The sequence below is a fragment of the Protopterus annectens genome, chromosome 14.part0 (assembly GCF_019279795.1).
Source record: "Protopterus annectens isolate FY-2018-M chromosome 14.part0, PAN1.0, whole genome shotgun sequence".
Taxonomy (NCBI): Eukaryota; Metazoa; Chordata; order Ceratodontiformes; family Protopteridae; genus Protopterus; species Protopterus annectens.
The window spans coordinates 889,485,505-889,510,625 of NC_056748.1; the positions used below are offsets into that span (position 1 = coordinate 889,485,505).

Sequence of the window (25,121 nt, forward strand, 5' to 3'; positions counted from 1 at the left end):
CACAAAAATGCTTTTGCAGATTCACCTTGTTGTGCTGAACAAAACTGTTTTTGAACTGACAGTTCTATCAGACCATCCTGCTCCTGGTTAACAGCAGGGGTGTGGGAGAGTTTGAAGGTGCTTAGGATAGACAGCTGACTGTACTCACAGGGGATGTAACAGAAGGGCTAGCTGCAACATGCAAGCTGGCTACACAGACCACAGATAACTCTTATAACAAAAACGTTGTGTTCTCATGTGTAACTTTCTAGTCAAGGTTCAAGATAGCTGGCTTAAGGCTGGTACAAAATCATACAGGTCTAGGATTATAAAGCTGATAAAGCCCAGTGAAATGAAATAAGGCAGGAAAAAAGACTATCTTTCTGCAAAAGAAGGGTTGGAGAACATTTATTATGATGTCGAAGATCTTTAAGGGTCATCAGTAGTTGACTAAGTAAGTTAATGACACTAACAAGTGTATTATGAGACTGAGGTTGACAGAAGAAAATGAAGCACATATAAATGTTTTGGCTTATTTACAGAGAAAACCTGCAGGGTAAGTGAGCATTTACAAAGAGATACAGGCCACCCAAACTACATTGTTTAGTTATTCTTACTTTATAGGCTCATAGGTAAGTACTAGGATAGCTGCCCTTGTGGGCCGTTTTAAGCCCAGCCAGTTTCCCTTTTTGTGCTCAAAATAACCTGTCCAAGTTAATTATAGATTGGTTTTATTCTTCCCATAGTCAATAATTACATATTACCCCTAATGAGAATAGCTAGGATCATATCATAGATAATTTGGGGGGACCCATGCATGGGATTAAGCATTTAGGAGCTGCTGCAGTCCATTAGTATTACAAGGGGCAGTCCTGGGGTAAATTTTTCTGTTTCCTATCCATATATCTAAGTTGTGCTTGAGTTTGAACAGGGAAGAATAATTTTTTATGTAGATGTGGAGTCTGTTCCACAGCAGCGGTATCCTCTGCAAGTTATACTTATCCCTCTAAGCCATTCTGTTGCTGTTACAGAAGTTTAGATTCCTAGATCTAGTATTTATGATGCCATTTGACTTGCTGATGTGCAGTAAATCCATCAGTAATGGGTTGCAGAATGCCTTGTATGCCAGACACAGGTCATCTCCTAACAGTCTGTATGATACAAAGTAATGAGACAAGTCTTTGAATTGGTCCATGTAGGACATGTTGTTTAGGTCTTGTATCATTTTAGTAAGGTATGTCTGTGGGCATTTGAGTTGTTGCATGTGTCTGGACAGATACATGCCATGGTGGCATTATATTCAATGACTGGCCTAATAAGTGCTGAGTAAAGGGGGGCCATGACTTCCCTAGATCTAGACACAAGCCCTTTGTTTATAAGCTGTGTATTATAGAAGGACTTTCCTGCAACAAAAGACACATGTTGGTTAAATGTTAGGTCACTGTCCACCTGGGCTCAACTCTTAGGGGCATATTGGCAATTATTTATTTATTTATTTATTTTTATTTATTTCCAGTTTGATTACCGGGGAAGTTCACTGGGCCCAGAGAGCCCATTTTCAGTGGAGGCCAGGGAAGAAAAGCTCAGTAATACAGATTACAGTAGAGATAACAGTCAAGTGAAATAAAAGTACAAATACAGATATCTATCAAATTCAATACAAAGCATGAGCAATTTTGCCCATAGTAAAAATATCATATGGATTATAAAGTACAGAATCATTTTAACAAAATTATTCACACAGTTCAGTCAAAGGCTATTTACAATATTTACATGGTGCAAGAGATCATATGGGCCAATGTGGTAGTTCCCTGGGCCAATGTGGTAGTTCCCTGGGGTAGATGGCTTCCCAAAAGATAAAATAATGCATTTTTAGGCATTTAGTTTCAGTCCATCATTTTGGCACCAGTTATTTATTTGGGACAAACCTTCCTGCAGGATGGCTAATTTGGTATTGGCTTTTTCTTCAGAAAGGTAGATGCCAAACAAGAGAGGTCCCTGGGGGACTCTACTGGTGATTGGTGTCTTTGTGGAGGTAACTTCTCCTGTTTTGAATATCTGCATCCTATCTGTGAGTCTGTTGGCAAACCAGCGGGGAACATAGGTATTTATTCCCAGTTTATTTAGCTTTTCTACTATGCCTCAGTGGGAAATTGTGTCAAATGCTTTGTTCAGGCCAAGGTACGCAGTCTGTACCATTTTGCTTTCATCCATTGCTTTGGTGACCTTTTCCAAAAAATCCACCAGGTTGAGTAATTGTTATAAAAATATGTATTCACATATATAGTAAAATATGTATTCATATATGTATTAGCATTATGCTTGCTGCATTAGAAGCCCCAAAAGGGTTAACACATTTATTCTGCTACAGGCTTGAAAATAATTGTATGTACTTTCTGTCTTTGGTTTTGATCAGCTCAGTGAATGACCTTGTTCACACACTGAGAAACAGATGATTTTGCTAGCATTAGGGAAAGAGAACAAAGAAGTATTCTAAAATGTTATTAGACTTAGGCAAGTAACCTTGTTTGTGTTAAAAGAACACCGCAGCTGTAGAGGAACTAGATAAGACTATAGACTGCAATCAGTATATGCTTTGTGCTCGAAGTACGAAAGAATCACGAATTGTAACATCAAATCGTTACAGACCGGTGGTCAGCAAGGCCACGTTGTTTTTGAGAAAACTTTCTCATGGGAACATTTATAATTGTTATATCAGCAGAAAAACTTAGTAAACACCTGTTTTAGAACAATGCTAAGAGTTGTATTTGACTACGTCAGCTTAGAGGGCAATGGCTTACAGAACATTATAATAATGAAGTATTTCTTGTATAATGTCAGACAAATTTCTGAACTGCATTTTTGTCTCCTTGTACAAGAATAAAGAAACCTTAACTGAACCTTGGCTGCATTGATCTTTGATTTTTCATTTGACAAATTGGTCCTTCGTTGACCGGACACCTGTCGGTTATCCCGGATCAGACAGGCCTGGTGGCTTGAATCCGTACGGAAGAAGTTACCGAAACGGTTCTTCTTAGTCGAAAAGACCTCCGACTGAATTGTCGTATAAACAGATGCCGGCCACTTTCTGATCTGTGGCTGATGGGCAGGTTTCAACCGGACCGGGCTGATCAATTGCTGAGGCTCAGGTAAGGTAATACTACTTTTTTCTGTTTTAGATCAGGGACTTGATTGTATTTGTTCAGTCAGGATTTTTGTGTAAATCCAGGGACAGAAAAATTGCTATCTTGTCACAGATTAGGGAAACAGAATAAGTAGGCAGGTAGTCTGAAGGGACTATAAAATCTTCGTGGTACCACGTTAAAAATAAGAAGGGTTACATAACATTCATAAGGATAGGACAAAATGGGTAATAAGTGTATAAAACAACCCAAAAATCCGTTAACCGAAGACGCAGAATACATGCGGTCATGACGTGCCGATAACATTAAGTACTACACAAAGTGAGTTAATAAATATGAATTTGATGGTAAACTAGAAAAATCCTCACTTGTCAAACTTTTAAAACAACTCAAAACTGATTCCAAAGGACAGGTAAAAAGACAGCACAAATTAGGAATTCCTCAGGCACACAGGTGGATTGAGGAAGCGAACCGAAGGGAACAAATAAATAAGAATTCAAAAGCAATGTTTTTAGATAAAGAGGATAATAACTTGGTTATAGCATCAGCCCCTCTGCCCCCTCTGCTCCCCTTGCCAGAATATGAAGCGAATGAACAAGCTGGTCCACCTCCACAATACCTAACTATTCCTATGAAACCAAAACCGTTTGTCAGAGATACTGTCGAGACTAGGTCTCGAACATGCAATTTGCGAGGGGATATTGAGCTATATCAAATAAATAAAAATTTGCGATCTATGAGTGAAGAAGAGATATGTCCGCTCATAGAAGTACCAAATCCTCAGGCAGGACAAGAAGGGCAGGACCCGACTATCCTAGTATATAGACCGTGGACACTGGAAGACATCTGGAAAGCCGCAGAGGGGATTCCCCATCCAAAAATTAATTTTAGAAAATTTTTAGTAGATTTACAGGGCATGAGGTTAAGTTACCATTTAAATGGGGAAGAGGTAGAAAAAGTAGTCAGACAAATCGTAGGTCCAGATTGGCACATGATCAGTGGCAAATGGAATCCCCGTGACGCACAACTTAGGCCACTCCCACATAGTAACGCAGAGCTGGATGGCAGGGTGAAAGGTCTGACAGACCGAATCTCTGAGAAATGGAAGCCTAGGGCAGACTGGACTTGCATTAATCAATGCATCTAACAAGAAGGTGAAACTGTTGATAGATATTATGCTAGATTACTAGAATGTTTTAATAACCATTGTGGAATACAGGTACCTGAAGACCAAACACATGATTCCCCATATGAGCAGCAGTTAAAGAATGCATTTTTAAAAGACAGTATTGCACCCATAAGTAGTTTCATTATGAAGCACATGGTAGATCATCGCACAAGCAAACTACAGTCACTGCTTGAATATGCTAGAAAGCCCAAGTATTCGCTGTAGAAGACGGAGAAGTTTATTTAGTACAGTCCGGGAAGAAGGGCAAGAAAAATGCCCAGGGGAAACAAACAATCTGATCAGCAATCAGAGGACTTTGAAGGGTGAAAGAAAAGGGGTGAATGTTTCAAATGCGGTAAAAAGGGACATATGGCAAAGGATTGCAAGAAAAATAAGAAGGCAGCAATGGAGGATAAAAATGAAGAGGGTGAGGACTGACTATATGATAGTCAAGAATCACTAGATAGGAATGACGGAGAAAGGACAAATGAGAATGTGACAGACAGGGCAGAGGATGTGATAGGAGAAATGGAGGAAGTGCAGGAAGCTACCAATAGTGAAGAAATTGAAATATTAGACCTAGCCTTATTGAGCTTGGAGCTCTATTTGGCAGACACGAAACCAGAAGTTACACTCCTGGTAGAAGGGAGGGAAGTCAAATTTCTCTGTGATTCAGGGGCATCACGAACCCTGGTACACCCCTCCAAACTACCGGAGAATTCAGAGTCACATGATTACATATTAGTAAAAGCAGCTAATGGACAGCTGTATCAGGAGCCTCTCTCCCATAATATTGCAATAACAGATCCTGTTTCAGGATTAACCCAGAAAAGTAAAATTGTTGTTTCTGCAAAATGCCCAGTGAACCTTTTGGGCAGAGACCTTATGCAACTATTTGGCATAGCAGTAGTTCCAACCATGCAGGGTATGGAAGCACAGCGACAAATTAATACTTTTGCAGTGCAATCGGAGGGTGAAGCATTTTATTGGTACGGCCAGGACTTGGTTACGACTGGTCCTGGGGCAATAACCGAAGAGTTAATGAATGTGGCTATCAGTAAGTTCCCCTCCCTTTGCATTGACATACAACACCTGTTGCATTGTACTCTGTATTATTGTAATACACCAGAACCTGATGAGGAATATGAGCAAGAATTGTTTAAAAACTGTGCAAACAGATTAGTATTGCGTAATCTGTACTGGGACATAGAAGGGAACAGTGTAGTTAGCTGTTCATTGCCCCAGGAGTTCTTTGCACTGTATTAATCAAATTGATTACCACATGTTAGTTTAACTAAGGACAAGAGTATGAAATGGGCAGACCTAGGAGAAAAAGTCACAAAATGGGAAAAGCAGACAGAATCAGAACTGTCAGAACAGGGAGTACAAAGACAAAAACTGAATTGGATAACACAAACACACCCAGCTGTACACTTGCAGTCAAGTGAGAACAGCTGAGAAGCACTCTTATTAGACGAGGAAGAAAAAGCTTTATTAGACATACCAGAGACTCTCTGGTCAACAGGAAAATCAGATGTAGGACTTATTCGTACAGCAGGACCAGTTACCATCACGCCAAAGTCAGCATTTAGACCACGAAAAAGGCAGTATCCCTTAAGAAAAGATGCAGAGGCAGGTATTAAACCTATCATAGCAGCTTTACTTAAGGAAGGGATACTGGTGGAATCTCCTGATTCACCATGTAACACACCCTTATTTCCGGTTAAGAAAGCAAATGGAGAATGGCGTATGGTCCAAGATTTGCAAGCTGTAAATGACGCAGTAATATCAAGGGCACCTATGGTGCCAGATCCACACACCCTATTGAATGATTTAAAACCTCAACAAAAATATTTTTCTGTGGTAGATATTAGCAATGCGTTCTTTTCAATACCGATACACCCTGACAGCCAGTATTGGTTTGCATTTACATTTCAGGGAAAACGGTATACATATACACGACTACCACAGGGATATTGTGAAAGTCCAACGATATTCTCACAGGAGATGGCTAGTAACTTGGCAGGGTTCACCCCACCGAAAGGTAGTCAGATTTTACTTTATGTTGATGACATCCTGCTGGCAGCTCCCACCCAGCCAGATTGTAAGGAAGACACTATAGCATTATTGAAATTCTTAGCCGCTGAAGGACACAAAGTAAGCAAAGCTAAACTGCAGCTTTGGAGAAAACAAGTCAAATACCTTGGATATGTAAGGACATTAGATGAAGACAGAAAAATAGCGATCTTACAAGCACCAAAACCCACAACCAAGAAGGAAATGATGTCCTTTCTTGGTATGATTAATTTTTGTCGGAGCTGGATCCCAAACTATGCTTTGGAATCTGCACCGTTAACTAACCTGATTTTTCAGAAGCCTATGGCAGCACAAGATTTAATACAATTTACACCAGAAGCAGAATTAGCTTTTTGTAAGCTAAAACAGTTGATAGCATTTTCATTAGTCTTAGGATTACCAAACTATCATAAACGTTTTTTCCAAACTGTAGATTGTAAGCAAGGTTATATGATGTCAGTGTTGACGCAGCAGCATGGGGACAAGCAACGCCCCATTGCTTACCATTCATCACAACTGGACCCAGTGGCATGGTCTTTACCTCACTGTGTACAAGCAGTAGTTGCAGCCACAATGGCACTACAGGCTTCGGCCTCTGTAGTATTATCCTCTCACATTGAGAGTGCCTCATGCAGTCGCGATTATTTTACTGCAAGAGAAGGTAGCATATCTTTCCACTGCTAGGCATCTATCCTGTATGACTATATTGTTGAGCCAACCTCACATGACAATTGAACTTTGTACAACTTTGAATCTGTCTACCTTGCTCTCATCTCCTGCAGATGGCACACCACACAGCTGCCTGCAGGTAATTGAGCAAACGACACTGCCCAGAAAAGACCTCAAGGATGTTCCCTTGGATGATGCCGAGGTGAAATATTATGTGGACGGCTCATGCAGAAAGTATCCTACAGGACGGAACCTAACAGGATACGCAGTAGTTTCTGATACTGAAATTATAGAAGCAAAATCTTTACCACACAGCTTATCTGTACAAGCAGCAGAATTGATTGCCTTGACATGGGCATGCACCTTAGCAAAGGGTAAACGTGTGAACATTTTTACAGACAGTCAGTATGCTTTTTCTACTGTACATGTTTTTGCGCAACAGTGGAAAAATCGAGGAATGGTGACATCTACTGGCAAACCGATTAATCATGCACAGTTTATTTTAGATTTGTTAGAATCAATTCAGTTACCTCAGAAAGTAGCTATTTGTAAATGCATAGCTCATACCAAGCAACAAGATAGGATTTCAAAAGGCAGTGCGAGAGCTGACACAGCTGCAAAGCAAGCAGCCTCAGAACCATTTCTTTTGAATGAGGAATTACATCCTTCTGAGATTTTAGACTTAGAAATGTTGAAAACAATGCAGTCACTTACTACAAGAGCTGAAAAACAAAAGTGGGTAAGATGAAGAGCACTCCTCAAGGAAGGACTGTACATCTCCAAAGAAGGAACACCAGTATTGCCATTGCCATCTAATTTGTTTAGATATGCAGCTTTGTTGAAACATGGGCAATGCCATGTCTCAACAGGGGGGATGGTACAGTTAGTTAACTGGGTATTCACTACATACGGATTTACAAACTATGCAAAAAATTCTGTTTATCATGCCACACTTGTAACAAACATCATGCACAAGGGGCGTTAAAGCCCAAGCAAGGGAGTTTCCCTACACCACCGTATCTGTTTCATACTATTTGTATGGATTTCATAGAATTGAATAAATGTGAAAATAAACGTTACTGCCTTGTCATTGTGGATATGTTTTCCAAATGGGTGGAAGCTTTTCCGACTAAAAATCCAGATGCAGCTACAGTTGCAAAGGCTCTGGTTAAAGAGATTATTCCTAGATTTGGTATACTGGAAAGGATCTACAGTGACAATGGCACACATTTCGTAAATCAAACTATACAGCATCTCAGTAGATATTTTGGAATTTCTGTAAAAAACCATTGTGCATATCATCCTCAATCTGCAGGGTTGGTGGAGAGGCACAATGGGATTTTAAAGAACAAGCTTAGGAAGCTGATGTCAGAAATGTAGAAGAATTGGGTGAACTGCCTGCCCCTGGTACTGTTGAGCATGAGAACTGTTCCAAATGCGAAAGGATTGACTCCTTTTGAGATAATATTTGGGAGGGCATACTATACCCCTCAGTGGAAATCTCTCATGCCCAAGGACCAGGAAGCAGACTGTACGCTAGCAAGATATATGGGACATATGCTGAACTCTAAACATCTTTTGCAGTTTTCTGTTTCAGGTAAAGAGCCAAATCAACCATTGGAAGTGACAGTAGCCCCAGGCGATTGGGTCTGGGTGAAGATAATTAAGAAGAAAACCTGGAATTCGCCAAAGTGGGAGGGACCTTACCAGGTCCTCTTGTCGACACCCACAGCAGTCAAGATTGGTGAGAAAGCCTCTTGGATCCATTTGACACACTGCAAACTTTGCAAAAACTTTGAACTAGATAAAAATCTTGCTGTTTCACAGAAAGACTAAACATGACAAAGTTTAGAGAAAACAGGAATGCAGAACAACCCCAGAAGTATTGCATGGTTATCCTGTTAATTGTACTAATGACAACAATCTTTTTGCTGTGGCCCATCCTTTTTCTGGCCACACCAGCTGAACTGAATAAATGTGATGAGTCACCCATAGACTGGCACCCGAACTTTAACACTTATCAGGCAATTACACGTGTGTATGCTGAGACTTTTAATGTTTCGAATTGCTGGATTTGCACAGCCATACCAACAGTATACAGGGGGTTATTAATGACTGCAGTTCCCCTAGGGGCCAATGAGACCTGGGAAAACTTGGTTTATGAGACAGTGGCTATCAAAGCGTATGATAAGGTAGCACTGTATTTGCCTGTGACACAAAAGGGAATTGTATGTTTTTATAAGAATGACACAATTCAAGTAGGTTGGAGCAGGTGCAATGTGACTGTACATTACAAATGTTATACCAAAGCAAACAGAATAGATACAGTTTGTAACTCAAATTATGACTCATTTCTCGAGTCCATGCATAAGACTATTGGTGATGTGCATCATAATCCTATTCTTTTTAAGCAACTGTCTATAACAGATAGGAAAATGTTTCATGCAGGGCAGCCATTTCGTAGTAAAGTAACTACTAAGGTAGAGGATTGTTATTTTGTGTGTGGTAAGAAAGCATATAAATGGTTACCTGAGAACTGGTCCGGCAGTTGTTTTTTGGGGTATCTGGTTCCGGCCATAAGACACACTGCAGTTTTGCCTAAGGGAGATATTCGAAATACCCGAGATGTAGCCAAAAAACCTGTCAGAAAGCCTGAGAATCCAGTGGGACGAATCGAGGTGGGCTGGAAAGACCATCATACCATGGGTACCAAGCTGATGCACATGGACTTGAGTGATGCTGTCATATCGTGGGCAGGCATATTACCAGCATATGGAGCGGCAAAATCAATTTGGGAACTGCGAAAACTGTCCAAACTTCTCGAAGTAATGAGTAATGCAACTTTTTCTGCTCTTGAATTGATAACTGATGAACTGAATGCTATGAGAACTGTAGTGCTCCAGAATCGTATGGCTCTCGACTTCACCCTAGCGGCGAGAGGTGGTACATGCGCTTTAATCAAAGAAGAGTGTTGTGCGTACATTCCTGATTATCAACATGAGATAAACTACCACCTTGAGGTGATACAGCAAGTGTCAGCCATGACCAAACCAGGCCCCAACCCACTGACGGACTTTTTCCAGAATCTGTTTGGGGGGTGGGGTACCTTTATAATGAACATATTAATAGCTGTCTGTGTGGGGATACTCCTGTTGGGAGTATGTGCGTGTTGTGGCATACCCTGCATGAAAAAACTGATTAAAGAATTGATAGACATGTCAGTATCTGAAACCTTGTATCAAAACTCTGAGGTTGATAAATTACTGGAAAATGAAATGCTTTCAGAAGTTTAAACTAAATGACTCACCTAACCGCAAATCCCAAGCGGAAGAGGTTAGGAGAAGAAACTAACTGTTTATGCTTTTGAACAGAATAAAAAGTGTTAATAGGGGGGAAATGTTAGAAAAATATGTATTCACATATATATAGTAAAATATGTATTCATATATGTATTAGCATTATGCTTGCTGCATTAGAAGCCCAAAAGGGTTAACACATTTATTCTGCTACAGGCTTGAAAATAATTGTATGTACTTTCTGTCTTTGGTTTTGATCAGCTCAGTGAATGACCTTGTTCACACACTGAGAAACAGATGATTTTGCTAGCATTAGGGAAAGATAACAAAGAAGTATTCTAAAATGTTATTAGACTTAGGCAAGTAACCTTGTTTGTGTTAAAAGACCACTGCAGCTGTAGAGGAACTAGATAAGACTATAGACTGCAATCAGTATATGCTTTGTGCTCGAAGTACGAAAGAATCACGAATTGTAACATCAAATCGTTACAGACCGGTGGTCAGCAAGGCCACGTTGTTTTTGAGAAAACTTTCTCATGGGAACATTTATAATTGTTATATCAGCAGAAAAACTTAGTAAACACCTGTTTTAGAACAATGCTAAGAGTTGTATTTGACTATGTCAGCTTAGAGGGCAATGGCTTACAGAACATTATAATAATGAAGTATTTCCTGTATAATGTCAGACAAATTTCTGAACTGCATTTTTGTCTCCTTGTACAAGAATAAAGGAACCTTAACTGAACCTTGGCTGCATTGATCATTGATTTTTCATTTGACAGTAGTCATGACCTGCCCTTGATGAATCCAAACTAAGATGAGTCCAGTGTCTGGAGGTTCCCTATATATTGATTGATTAATTCCATGATAAGTCATTCCATGGCTTTGCATATGAAGCTGGTCAGACTTATGGGTCTGTAATTGTCCAGGTCAGTGGAAGGCCCTCCCTTATGAACAGAATGACTGTAGCTGTCCTCCATTCTCTTGTTACAAAACCTGACTGAGGCTGAGAATGAACAGTACTGTTAGGGGTGTGGCTAAATCTTGCTTTATGCTATTTAATATGTATCCAAGGATATTATCACTTCCATTCAACACATTATTTTTAGCTTTTGATAGCACTTTTAGGGCTTAGTCTTGTGTGATAGTTGGAGCTGAACCACTTTCAGGTATATCTTTATAGAGAGACAGAGGGTGGAGAGAGGGGTAAAGTCAGAGCTAAAATTATTGCCCAGAAGTTCCACTGTATCTTCAGCCTCAGTGTAGGTAACATTGTTCATAATCCCTCCACTCACTGACGCATTATGCTTTTGAGATTACGAACATAACTAAAAATGCCTTGTGATTGTCTTTGTTTTGAGTAGCTATTTTAGCTTCAAACATGGTTTTGGTGGACTTTATTAAACTCCTGTGTTGTTTGTTTATTTCAGTGACAAGGGCTCTAATATTCTGGGATTTACTCTTCTTAAATTTGTTCAAAATTATTTTAATTTTATTGCAAAACTTGTTGATATTATGGTTGCACCAATTGGGTTTGTTTATGAAGTTAACCCTGCCCTTGTTCCTACTGGGTACACCTGCATCTGTGCAGCTATTTACATGCTGGTACAATGTGGTGGTGTACATTTCTGTGTAACCAGTGGTGTTAACTGGGTTTGATGAGGATTTGAAGCATGACACTGTATCAGTTAGGAATCGGTAGTTTGTCTTAAAGAAATGTCTAAAGGTACCTTGGGGGAAAAGTGTGATGATGTGAAGTATTGCCAGCTATGCCAGGAGAAGTAAGGCAGTGGATGTGTCATGTGCATATCAAACTGATTTGTACATATGCTTGTGTTAGAAATGTATCAACGGTGTGTCCTGCTGGACAAAGGAAGGAATATACATGTATTACTGTAACTGCTGAAATGTATATATTGTAACAAAGGATACTGGAAGAGAAGGGGTTAAACACAGTCCTACTGCAGCTAACTTTGAAAAATAGTTTAAAATTAAATTACCTAGTGTAGGCCATAAACATTGCATCTTATAGTTCTCAATGCAGCCAGAGACAAAAAGTCTGTACTACGAAGCTTTCTGTATTGTCTTTGGGGTGAACATATTGCTACTCTGGAAGAATGGAAGTGTTTTATGGTTTTATGACTTCCAGAACCTGGAACAGATCTTAGCAAGCTCTATGTGTGTGTATTATTGGCACATGTGTGCTAAATTCCGGTTCACTTTCTAGCAATGGGGGTAGCATGAGAACCAGAAGTCAGATGACCAGATGTATGTGATGTCATTAAGTAATCTAGCACAAAAATGATGCTTTAATACCAGATGAGAGAGAAGTCTGAGAGCAGTCTATTTTTGTAACCTGACAAAGAAGGACCTCTTACCCACTTCATCTTGCCTTGCTTTACTAAGTGAACCAGGAAATAGTAATTCCTTAAATCAGTCAGGAAAATAGTGAGATTAGTTAAGCGCTGTTTTTCTGTATCTATGTGAATCTATTCATCTGTGTTATTTTACTATTTCCTGTGATTGAAACTCTGGTGTTTTTTGTAAATAGAGATTTAGTATTTTTATGTTCTTTTATTATTTATTATTAAATTGTGGTTAGTCCTACAGAGAATATTTAACCTTTGAGAGTACTCATATCTATTTAGTGACTCTGTGGCCACTCCTGAAAGCCTTACTGTATTGATCAAAACACTACCATTTCTGCTAATATTAATTTCACCCAGTATAATTGGGTACCCTTGTAAGACCCTTAGAGCAGTTGGCTTTGGAGTGTCTGGTAGTAGTAACTACCTTATAGTCTGGGTAGAAGGGGGGCATATATAGTAAATCTGTGCCAGCCTTTCCCAGGATTGTGTGTATGTGTGAAAATAAAATTTCAAGGAGTGTGTGTGTGTGTGTGTGTGTGTGTGTGTGTCATTTGCTTGGAGCAGAGACACAAAGCACTAGTTTCACAGAGAAGGTGCTGGAGGATTTGCTTGGACACTCAGCTGAGGACTCAACTCTACAGCTGTGCCAGTGGGGACTTTTACTGAGGACCTGGAGAGAGAGAGAGAGAGAGAGAGAGAGAGAGAGAGAGAGAGAGAGAGAAACCCAGACCCCAGACTGAGTGTGTTCCCTGTGTGCTCTTAAGGGAAACTGTGCTTGATGCAGAGAGCTGCATCTGGGAATATTGTGTGTATCTAGCTTTGTTCCATGTGAACATCCCTCTCCAGTGTCAGTGGTGAGGATTGAGGCACATTGATTACTGTCCCAGAGTGTGGATGTCATAGAAAGGATCTTTGGTTTCAGTTTTATTTTAAAGGAGGTTGCTTTATGATCAGACCTATCAGGTGATGAAGATACACAAAGGGATGGTGCAAGATGCTCCCATATTACTAAGGACAAGTGCCAAGTTGTTATTCCCCCTATTGGGTACTCTGACTAATTGTTTTACAGAATTTGTGTTGAGAAAGTCTAGGAATCTCTGTTCTTGTGTACTAGTGATGGTGTAGGTTTCCAGTCTATAACTGCATAGTTTAGATCACTTAGGAAAATAGGCACTCAAAGATTCTAGTTCCTATAGATAGACATTGTGGTTTTATTTTGTCATAGAGAAAGTTCTATAGCTATCTAATATATTGTGCAGGACCTTTTTGATGGTTAGTTGGACATGAAGAAACTCTAAGTCACTTTTGGATGTAAATTAAGACACCTACATCTTTTTTCCCCTCCTTCACAGTAGCTGGTCTAAAAGTGTGGAATACATCATAGCCCTGCACAGCTGCAGTGCTCTCCAATATTTAAAACCATGTCTAAGTCACTACACAGATGCCAATGTCCTTCATGATGAAGAGGGCTTGTGGAGTTTCTTGTTTAGGCTCAGCATTTATCAATAATACTTTCATATTTCCCTTTGTTTTTTTTTTTCATTATGTTTATCAGGTTAGCATTGCCTAAAAAAGGCATTATGGGAATGGATAATGTCTTTGCCAATAATCAAAATGCTAGAGGGGACAGATGCAGGCCATCCCTGGTGAAGCAGTTTGGTCTGTTGATCATACTGTCTCAGGTTGACAAATATTGGACCCTCTTTGGATGATGCCAAAATCTAAGCCAATTATTGAAATCAATTATGCTTTGCTCACATCGCAGCATCATCCTTGGACAGGTAGAATACTGCTCAGTGTTAGGTCATACCTGCCTTGGACACATTCAGAGCTTCATCATGTGTCTCTTCATAGTCCAAGGAGGTGTACCTCAAGTCACAGACACCAGCTTGAACTTTGCTGTTCAACAAGCTGAAGTTGTACTTTACAAAAGTACTACAAGTAACTTAACCATTTTTATGTAAGTGATATCAGAGAAATCAGATTAAATAGCAGTCATCCTTATTTTTTTTTACTTTAAATTAAATATAATGAGAGTTGTAATGGAAAAACTTACTAATTGAAAATTAGCAAGATGTGATGTGCTTACAACCTTAGTTAAAGATTATATGCATTGCAGTATGCTGAAATAAAGATTCATAGTTTCCTTTTCTTATGGTAGTAGCTCCTTTATCAATTAAGTCATTATATCTGATTTAGAAATCTAACGTTTCATTTTTCTGCAAAAGAAACCCCCAAAAAACAAGCAAACAAATCTGTATCTATCTGTCCATATGTTTCGCCCCCTGCTTCAGCATCTGCAGGTAGTAGGGCTCCTATATACCACATCACACTGCGATTGGAAGCCTTAGCAAGTATTAGGAGACAGCCATAGCATGCGGACTGAATTACAACAAAACTAGCACAAACAAATACGGTTTATAATTACCTACACCGACAAATTCATGAGGGAGATATAAAGCCTATGTGAATGTAGTTTATACTTAAAAATAAAAAAATAAATAAAACCCAAAAGCATGCTACCTTTTGATCTGGACTTTGCTGAGCTCGGTTTCCAGCCAAAATTAAGTTTACTGTGGAGGTGCACAAGCTTACTTAATAATAATGTCTTTCTAATAGGCATTTGTTGAATGACAGAAAAAAATTGAAAGTGGGGAGGCAGACCATCATAACTTTGCTTTTGAAAATTAAATATATTTATATTTTGCATGCACTAAGCCCTCCACAAATATCCTGCCAAACCACACTCTTCCAGGAAGTGTAGCAGCAACCCAACCTCGTGTTATCAAGGTGATGAGCATGATGACATGAAGACAGGGAGAACTACACCAGAAGAACACGCCAAAAAAGTCCAAAAAGTGAAATAATGTAAAATTGAAACAATAAAACAAGAACCACTGAAATCAGCGAATCTAGAGGCAAACTCCTTTATTACATTTAGCACTTTCACCCTCAACAGAACTTCTTTAGAATAAAAACTTCATAAGAACAGTCTTTAAATATATACATCAGTTAAATATAATCTTTAAATATATGCCTATTTAGTAATTAAAAGATTAATCATTGAATAATTAGGCCATTATATTTAAGTGCTAAATGTTTTAAAGGAATTTGCCTCTAGATTCACCATGTCCAGTGGTTTTTGCCATATTATTGCACCAGAAGAGCGCTAAGGACTCAGTTTTTTGAGAAGGCTGAGAAAATACATTTAAAAAGTCCCTGAATAATGTTTTTAAGAAAATTATGACTACAGGGCACATTGTGTAATTGCTTGGGAAGAGCTTTACTGCAATGATGGAGGTAAAATTTAGTTGTACATGATCTTTAAGCCCCTCCCCCATTGTGATGAAATATATATACTCACCTTCCAGAGTACAAGCTTTTGCTGACAGGGCTTTTTCCAGCCCAGATTTATACTGTGCTATTACTGTCACCAGGTATGTAGTGTTTGGCAGGAGATTTTCCAGGACTGTGGTATTCTGGCTGCCTCCCACTATAACCGACTTGGCAGATCCTCTACGCAGGGGGCTGTACAAAACCTGGTAATGAGAGACACTGTCTAGTTTAGGGGACCAGCTGACTTTGAAACTATGAGGCTTGGACTCTGAGATCAGAATCTGTGTTGGAGTGACTTCATCTGAAAAAAAAAAGTTCAGTTAAATATAAGCCAAATAAAGCACTTCACAAAAACACTAAAAATCATCAGAAGGTTTCATATCAAAATGACATAGCTGCTTTCTGTACCCAGCTTCAGCGATGCATATTATGCTGAAACCATGTTACATTTCAATTAGACATTATTTGCTCTGGCATTCACTCAAAACTAGGACTAAAGCTGTATGTCTTTCATAGGTTCATAGATTAGTACTAAGCTAACTGCCCTTGCGAGCTATTTTAAGCCTAGCCAATTATCTCTTGTGAGACACAAACCCTGCACCTTGTGTTTGCAAGGCAAACACCTTAACCATTAGGCCACCCTCCCAGCCACACGCAGTCAGAGTTCACAAGTCTAGATCAAAAGATGAACAAGGGTTTCAAAGATGACAATAAAAAGGAATTTTAAGAGCTTAGCCTGTTACATGTACAACCTTAGCCTGTTACAAGTGCAACATTCTGGTGTGTGTATATATGTGTGCACGTGTGCACAGCATGCTCCAAAACAATGTTTCAAAGTAGGGGACCATAATAAATGTAACCTCTTTTGTATGGAAAATATGTGGTGTCACAACAGATTGCATTAACACAAGACACTGTAATCCTAAGACTGCATTGAGAAACTCTTTTCCTTGGCTTCAAAAGGTGGTTATGGCATACCCATCAAATGCACCTTATTACGAGCCTTTAAAATCCATGCTCTTCAAAGTTATGCATCAAAATTATCTGTTATACATTCAGTGTAAGGAAATTTTAAGTGATATTCATAATAAATAATACTGAATCATATTAATTCATGAAAATAACTCACTTCATGTGTAAAGTAGCACATTTTAAGCATTCTGCAAGCTTACTAGTTGAAGTTTACAAGCTATTGGTAAGTGTTATACATTGTGCACATATCTTCCATATTATGAGAGGTGGTATTCCTCATTTTGGAGATGGAAAGTTGAGAGCTTTGAGATGAGGCTAAAATTAAATTCAGTGGTGGATCTCACAATCATGCTGTTTTTCCTGCCTCTTTGATGTCTTTTCTCTTCTACCACATCATAATATGCTGTATGATATTTCTTTTACATGACTTACATCAAGCCTTTCAAACATTCTGTGCTGCCCCATCCCCTACTAAATGTAACCTTCCTAATAACTCAAGCTTAAGTTGTATACACTCCATACATTGGCCACAGTGCTTACTAACTGTGGCATTGTACATTCATCCTTCACTGTGATGATGTTCACACCAACCTTGGTTTTATTTTGCCATCCCTGCATCCTGACTTATCTAAGTCCACTGTTCATATCTCTGCACTTTTAAAGTTAAGTTCTGTTAATAATTTATTAATTTAATTACTTGACTATATATTTTCATTTGTTAACCAAGGCAGAGTACTGATCCACGTGGATCTTTTTCAGCCAGTGACTACTATTTGGGGTAGCACAAAGCCACACAGTAGGTAAATGGAAGCTGACAGAATCAAACCCTAAACCACACAAAGCAGCTTGTTAAGAGCATTAATTCTTTGTGCTATCAGACAAATATACTCATGCATTGGCTGGAACCTTATAGAAAATTGATTGTCTTGAAACCTGCAGTTTTCTGTATAATCCAGTCAGGTTATAAATATCTTAAATGATTTTGTGCACATTGTAAATCCATGGAGCAATTATATTTTTGTGGAATACTTTAATGTAAGATTACCTGGCCCCCTGGAGGCAGAGACATAGCTAGGGTGGGGCAGAGAGGGCATCCACCCCAGTCACAAAATATTAGAGGATGAGATTGACAGATCTCGACTGGTCTACAGGCCATCATTTGCCATAAAATACTGAAGTGTTGTAGCACTCCGTATCTTCTCTGCACTACCAGCATTGATTTCTGAATGCCGGTATTGTATTTACAGTTAGAAACAAAGAGTGGAGCACTCAGTGTACAGTTTAAACTGTAGCAGCTGCAGTCAGCTATAGTTTAGAAGGAAAGCGTATCTTTTTCTTCTTGCTCCTCAATTACTCTTGAGTTTTTTTTTTTAAATTGAGGGATGACACCCGACTGGGGACTGGTACCTGGCACAAGAATCACTAGCAATAACTTTGCATGGGTGGGTCTATTTATGGGGTCTATATTATAACATTGAATTTTATAAAGTTCGAATGTTATAATATCGAACCAGTTTTGTCGAGCGCTGAAAACAGCGAAGGTGCAGGACACCGAATTCTTTCCCAGGGAAAGAATTTGGTGGGCCGTTGCTGTGGCTTCGCTGTTTTCAGCATTCGATTTTTTGGAGTGTTACGGGTCGGGTTCAGGTAAGTGTGCGATTGTGTATAAGTTAGGGTTAGGGGGCAGGTTAGGTGAGTTAGGATTAGGGAGCGGGTCAGGTAAGTGTGCGGTTGTGTGTAGGTTAGGGTTAGGGGCAGGTTAGGTGAGTTAGGGTTAGGGCGCGGGTGAGGTGAGTGTGCGATAGTGACAGACCTTAGGGTTAGGGTCGGGTTAAGGTAAGTGGATAGCTAGTAGTGTATGTAAAGTTTAGTTTAGGTTTAGGTGTAGTATTTTTAAGTGTATGTGTGTGGATTGCTGTTTTTTGTGTGTGTTTGTGTTGTGTGTATGTTTCTCGGAAGAGCGATTTTTTTTCCCTGGGAAAAAAATCGCTATTCTGACTGTTTGATGTTTGTGGATTTCGATGTTTAGGGTTCGATATTATAACATTCGATCTTTGTAGATTTCAATGAACACTGTATGTGCCTGGAACAGTCGACCAAATAACAAAAAAAACCACCAGTTTCTGTTTACAGACTCCGCATATAACTGCACCGCACACCAACCAATATTCCGGTAAATCCGTTTATTGATAAAATAATAAAAAAATAAAATACGTTGTCTTTTACATATGAGTTAAGCACTTTCATCTACTCCATGTAGACTTCTTCAGAACAATTCTTTATTGCCACAGCCGACTCAAATATAATCATCAGCCAATCTCCTACTTCAACTCATTACAATTACATGGATAAATCAGAATTTAAAGTGCTCAGTGCTTAATTTCCTTGTCGATCGCTTTTTTAAAAACCATGTCATATCTATTAAAACTTCCTGTATTTTATACATATATCATCAAATATATATAAACATTTAGATACAAGTAAACACATAAATGTTAACCATAACAGTTATAAAGAACTTGCTGTTCCATTAATTACTAAGTATAAAAGTATAAAAGTATAAAACCATTCTTACTATCACCATATCCCTGTACATGTGCCTCAAAACCGTCCTAACTACCCACTGTTTTCCAATATGGGCTGGATGGAAATGGTTTCATTAAGCCCTGGATGAACTGAAGCATTGAGCTTGATCTGCCACCTAGCCTCCTTTTCACCCAATTTATTCCTTATGCTTCCCCCTCTGGGATTCCCTTTTATGCATTATAATATGCCAAAATTAAAGGAATCAGTGTTTACTACCATCTAGATGCCTCCATAATGCATTTTTTGCATCTTGTTTCTTTATTCTATAACAATGATCATAGATTCTATTTCTAAGGCATCTATCAGTCTTGTCCACATAGAAACAAGGGCATTTAGTACACTTTGCTAAATACACAAGATGGGAAGTTCTGCAGTTACCTTTTTGAAACCTAACTTCAGTTCTATTTATATCTTCCAAAGTTAGGGAAGAAACCTTAATAGTTAGACTGCACTGATTACATTTCCCACATTTAGTAGTGCCAGCACAATTATAATTGTGGTTATAGTTCCTGGTTTTCCTTTTCAATTTCATTTTCAAATTGCTTCCATTTCTGGATACAAATTTGGGTGCCTCCCCCACCATCTTAAATACACTATTGTCAGTTTTCAAAATATTCCAGTTGTTTGCTATTATTTTCTTTATAACCCTTGCTTGGGGGGCGTATTGTAATATACATGCCCTAGTAAATTCATTTGAGTTCTGGTCTTCCTTGTTCATATTAACCCCTACTATTTTGTTTGTACCTGTCCCTACAATGGGTTTATATTTTTCCCCCATTCCTTCTTCACATATTCCTTAATGTCCACTATTATATCTATAGGATATCCTCTATTCTTGAACATATTTCCTATAACATCCAATTCAATGACCAAATCAGAATAATCCGAGGTCATTCTAGCAGCCCCTATACACTGACCTTTTATAATACTCTTTTTCTGGCTAAATAATAAATAATCACACCTTGTGTTTAAATATACTTTAAAGTCATTGAGCTTGCTCTCATTACCCTTCCAAATCAAAAAAATATCATCCAAAAACCTCAAGTAACACAAAATATTATCATTCCAATCCGTTTGTAATACATATTCTGTTTCCCAATCTAATAATAATAAATTGGCAAAAATGGGGGCGCAAGCTGCTCCCATAGCTACCCCTTTTCTTTGCCTATAGTATTCACCTTCATACAATATGTAATTATGAATCAGAACTAATTCCATAAATTCCATAATTAGGGATGTTTTATCCCACGTCAAACTACCGTATTTTTCAATACTGTTGTTGAATCTATTCAATCCTTCCTCCTGAGGTATACTCGAAAAAAGATCCAGTACATCTATAGTTACTAAGAACATATCAGATGTGACAAGTCCTGGTACTAATCTTCCTAGAAAATCCCATGAATCAATTACTATATGCATTATTCTGTTGTATATGAGTTTCAACCAGGTGTTGATCACTTTTCCGAAAGGAAAGGTTTTGGATCTATTTCTGGATATTATAGGGCGAAATGGGGGATCATTTATATCTTTATGTACTTTGGGTATACCTACTATAGTACTAATAATAGGGTGTTCTACCTTCAAAAAATCATACATATCCATATTAATCCTTTCATCCAATAATAATTCCTCCAATAATAAATCAATTTTATGGTAACCAATATTGACTTCGTTAATGGATGATATATCATAATTCCCTGAATTCAACAATATGCTATTAATTTTGTTTACATATTCAACAGTTTCATAAATAACTGCCCAACCCCCTTATCGGGTTTCATAATACGTATGCTTTTATTTCTCTGTATTTCTTTTAATAGTTCAAATTCATTATATTCTAAATTGTATATATTTTTAGAGAATTTACTTTTATTCCCATAATCATATATCTCGTCTATGACCACCTTCTCAAATATAGCTAAAGTGTGGTTCATTGGGCGTGTGAAGGTGCTCTTCTTTTTAAACTTGTTGGGCTGAGTTGTTCTTTTTCCACTGAAATATATAGCTAAATTCAGTTTCCTTAAATACTTTTTAAAATCCACTATATAATCCACTACATTAAAAGCATTGTTGGGAACGTATTTCATTCCCTTAGATAATAACTTAAAATATTCCTTTTTGAGTTCTATTTGTGTATAATTAAATATACTAAATTCTCCTAAACTGTAATGTATGTCATTATGCCTTGTTATCCCTAATTTCTCTTCCAGTTGTTTCTGCTCCTGTGGTCTGGTTGATTTTCCCATTGGTTTGCCTTCCATTTTCTCTGACCTCTGTATTGCCCCCTGTTTGGGGCCTGCCAACTTTTGTTGCCCCCTAAAAAATCAGGAGTATATAAATTCCTTCCTTACCTTACTTTATTGTTGTATTTATCCTGATTGTGTCCCTGATTATCATCACCCTTATCATTCTGGTTAGATTCACGTATATTAGGTCCCCATCTGTAAGCCTCACCCTTTTCATACTGTTGCATATCCCTTCTCATTTTCTTACACTTTCTGTCATATTGTATTTTTATTTGATTCTCAACCCATGCATATTGTGCATTTAGAAACAATTCACATTCATCAAATAATAAGTCATTAGTAATAATATGATCCAACTGCTCTAACTCAGACATTAAACCACATATTTCTTTGTCATTACAAGATACTAGTAAACTTCATAAAGGTAAAATCGAAACTGTCAAACATTTTCATACATTCGTTTGTATTACCCTCATCCATATCAATTCCCATGGGGTATTTAAAAAACCTTAGTCCCATAGGAACAATACCAGTATCCAAACATTTTTTTCAAATACATATTGTCCAGTTGGATACTTTTGAGTACTTTGAGTTTCTTTCCAAACTCTTGTATGTACTCCTTTAAAGTCCTATTCTCCTGTTGATTGTTGTCATTGTCTCTCTTTGTACTAGCATCCTTTAAATCACCATTAAAATCTAAATTAGTGACTAGAAAGCTATTTAAATCATAGCGCTTGTGAGAACCATTGTTTTTATGTAAATTGGGAGCTAGTACAGTACCTGTATGCGTAGGTTGTCCTACCATAGCATATGTTCTCTTGTGCGCGACTCGTTTGGGTTTTGCACCCAAAATATTATATTCGACCTGCAATCCACATCCATCACAGTTAAAAAGGTGACCCACACCTTCAATGTCTGTATTGTTAGATCCATAAGAGGCTACTTCTTTCAGTCCCACACCATCGCCTTGACCATTTGGAATGGAATCCGTTACTCTACATCCATGAGGCATACGTGGTGACGTCATCTTCCATTCATTTGAACCATTAGAATCAGGCTGACTAATCAAATCAATCAGCCGGGTGAGTTCTCCCTTAATGATTACCATCTCTGACTGTAACTTATGTATGTCGTCCCTTCTGGGGGAAAATATGGAGGGCAATTCGTCCAAGGAATCCATGTCCTCCCTCAACTATGAACACTGTATATGCCTGGAACAGTCGACCAAATAACAAAGAAACCACCAGTTTCTGTTCAGAGACTCCGCATATAACTGCACTGCACACCAACCAATATTCCGGTAAATCCATTTAAAAAGGCGATCGACAAGGAAATTAAGCACTGAGCACTTTAAATTCTGATTTATCCATGTACTTGTAATGAGTTGAAGTAGGAGATTGGCTGATGATTATATTTAAGCCGGCTGTGTCAATAAAGAATTGTTCTGATGAAGTCTACATGGAGTAGATGAAAGCACTTAACTCATATGTAAAAGACAACGTATTTTTATTTTTTTATTATTTTATCAATAAATGGATTTACCGGAATATTGGTTGGTGTGCAGTGCAGTTATATGCGGAGTCTGTGAACAGAAACTGGTGGTTTTTTTTGTCATTTGTAGATTTCGATGTTATAATATAGACCCTATTTATGGATACTGTCACTCGTTCATCTCTAATACAAATAATGAGAAGGCTGGGGGTTTTGTTTAGATGCTTTAATACATAGAAACACATCAGGGTGGATAGCAGCATCTCTAAATATGAACAGACTAGTTAACAGACAGAGCTTACATACAAACATGTTCACATCTCAACAGCTAACTACAAAATGGCAGTCTGACTTGCACATGCCCAGCATTTATACACTAGTGCAAGCCCTTGGCTAGCTTAGTAAAGGTATATATACACACATATTGATCTACATCCTCCCTTTTAAAAAGATTGCCCTTTATGCAAAACAATGTTAGAGCTAGGCATGCATTACCATATGCATTGGAAACAAAACACAATGTTCATGTCCAAGTTGCTTTGTATCTGCTACAGGGTTTAGAAATTTGACCATATCTTGCAACATAATGGGTTGGGACTAAATTTAGCAACAGGGACTGTCTGCAATGCACAACTTGTATAGGAACATCTGGATTCATCACAGGAATAGGAATGTCCTCTGGAACTTCTCTATAATTGGGACACTGGGCAACTCACTCTGAGATAAAGAGTCTTTCTCATAGGCTATTTGCTGTGGTATAGGCTTATACACCAGTCTCAGATATTTCTGATTCCACCTGAAGATTGCTCCTTCTGATTCTGTAATGTACGATCTCTGGACCAATATTCTTCATGACAACAATCCGATCATAACCTTTGGACATTTGCATCCTTACCAGATCTCCCTCTCGTACTGGATTGAGTGGTTTACTGGTCTTATCATAGTAGGACTTCTGGGATAGGCGCATCTTCAACAGATTGGCTTTCAATGCTCTGTAATTCTTGACACATGGAACCAACAATTGACTACTGATTGGTAATGTGGTTCTGGTTTGTCCCGACAGATGTTTCTGAGCAGGTGAACCAAGATGTTTGTCATGAGGAACATTTCTGAGAGTTAAGAGATTCAGGAAGACATCACTATTGTCTCGCTTTGACTTCTCAAGTAACTGCTTAGCACTTTGCACTGCACGTTTGCCAAACCATTTGACTGCAGGTACTCAGGACTACTTGTGACATAAGTAAAGTCCCATTCTTCAGCAAATCTTTTGAACTGTTGGCTTGTAAACTGCGTGCCATTGTCAAAAATAACTTTGTGCAGATTACCATGTACAGCAAAATGATGCTTCATCTTAGTAATGACTGTACTAGATACGAGGTTAGGAAGTAAGTCAATCTCGAACCAACTGGAGTAAGAGTCTACTAACACCAAATAATGTTGACCATTCCACTCGAAGATGTCTGTGGCTACTGTCGACCAAGGTAGTTTTGAAATCTGGTTAAGCTGAAGTGGTTCTTTCTGTTGATGTGGCTTTGTACTATTACACATGGAACAAGATAAAAGTGCTCTCTCAATGTCTTGCAACAAGGCAAAAATACAAATCCTCTCACCTTTTTTTTGGTATATTCAGTTCCTGGGTGACCACAATGCAAGACAGTAATGCACTCTGGTTGCAAGGACTTTGAAACAATTACTTTTGGACCTTTCATAATGATACCTTTGTCAGACAAAATCTCATCCCATGTATGGAAAATAGGGTTGCACTTTTTGAGGTAAGCTAGATTGCTTTG

The 25,121-nt window shown here is 38.4% G+C and overlaps 1 protein-coding gene across 4 annotated transcripts in view; it reads right to left on the reverse strand.

Moving 5' to 3' along the window:
- The window catches only part of LOC122789323 (collagen alpha-1(XII) chain-like), a 1,412,827-nt gene that overhangs the window by 137,544 nt on the left and 1,250,162 nt on the right, over positions 1-25,121 (reverse strand). For all 4 annotated transcript variants that reach the window (XM_044056685.1, XM_044056683.1, XM_044056682.1 and 1 more), the window contains one exon: positions 16,065-16,337. In XM_044056685.1, coding sequence (XP_043912620.1) covers positions 16,065-16,337 — 273 coding nt within the window. The remainder of the gene's footprint in view (positions 1-16,064; positions 16,338-25,121) is intronic.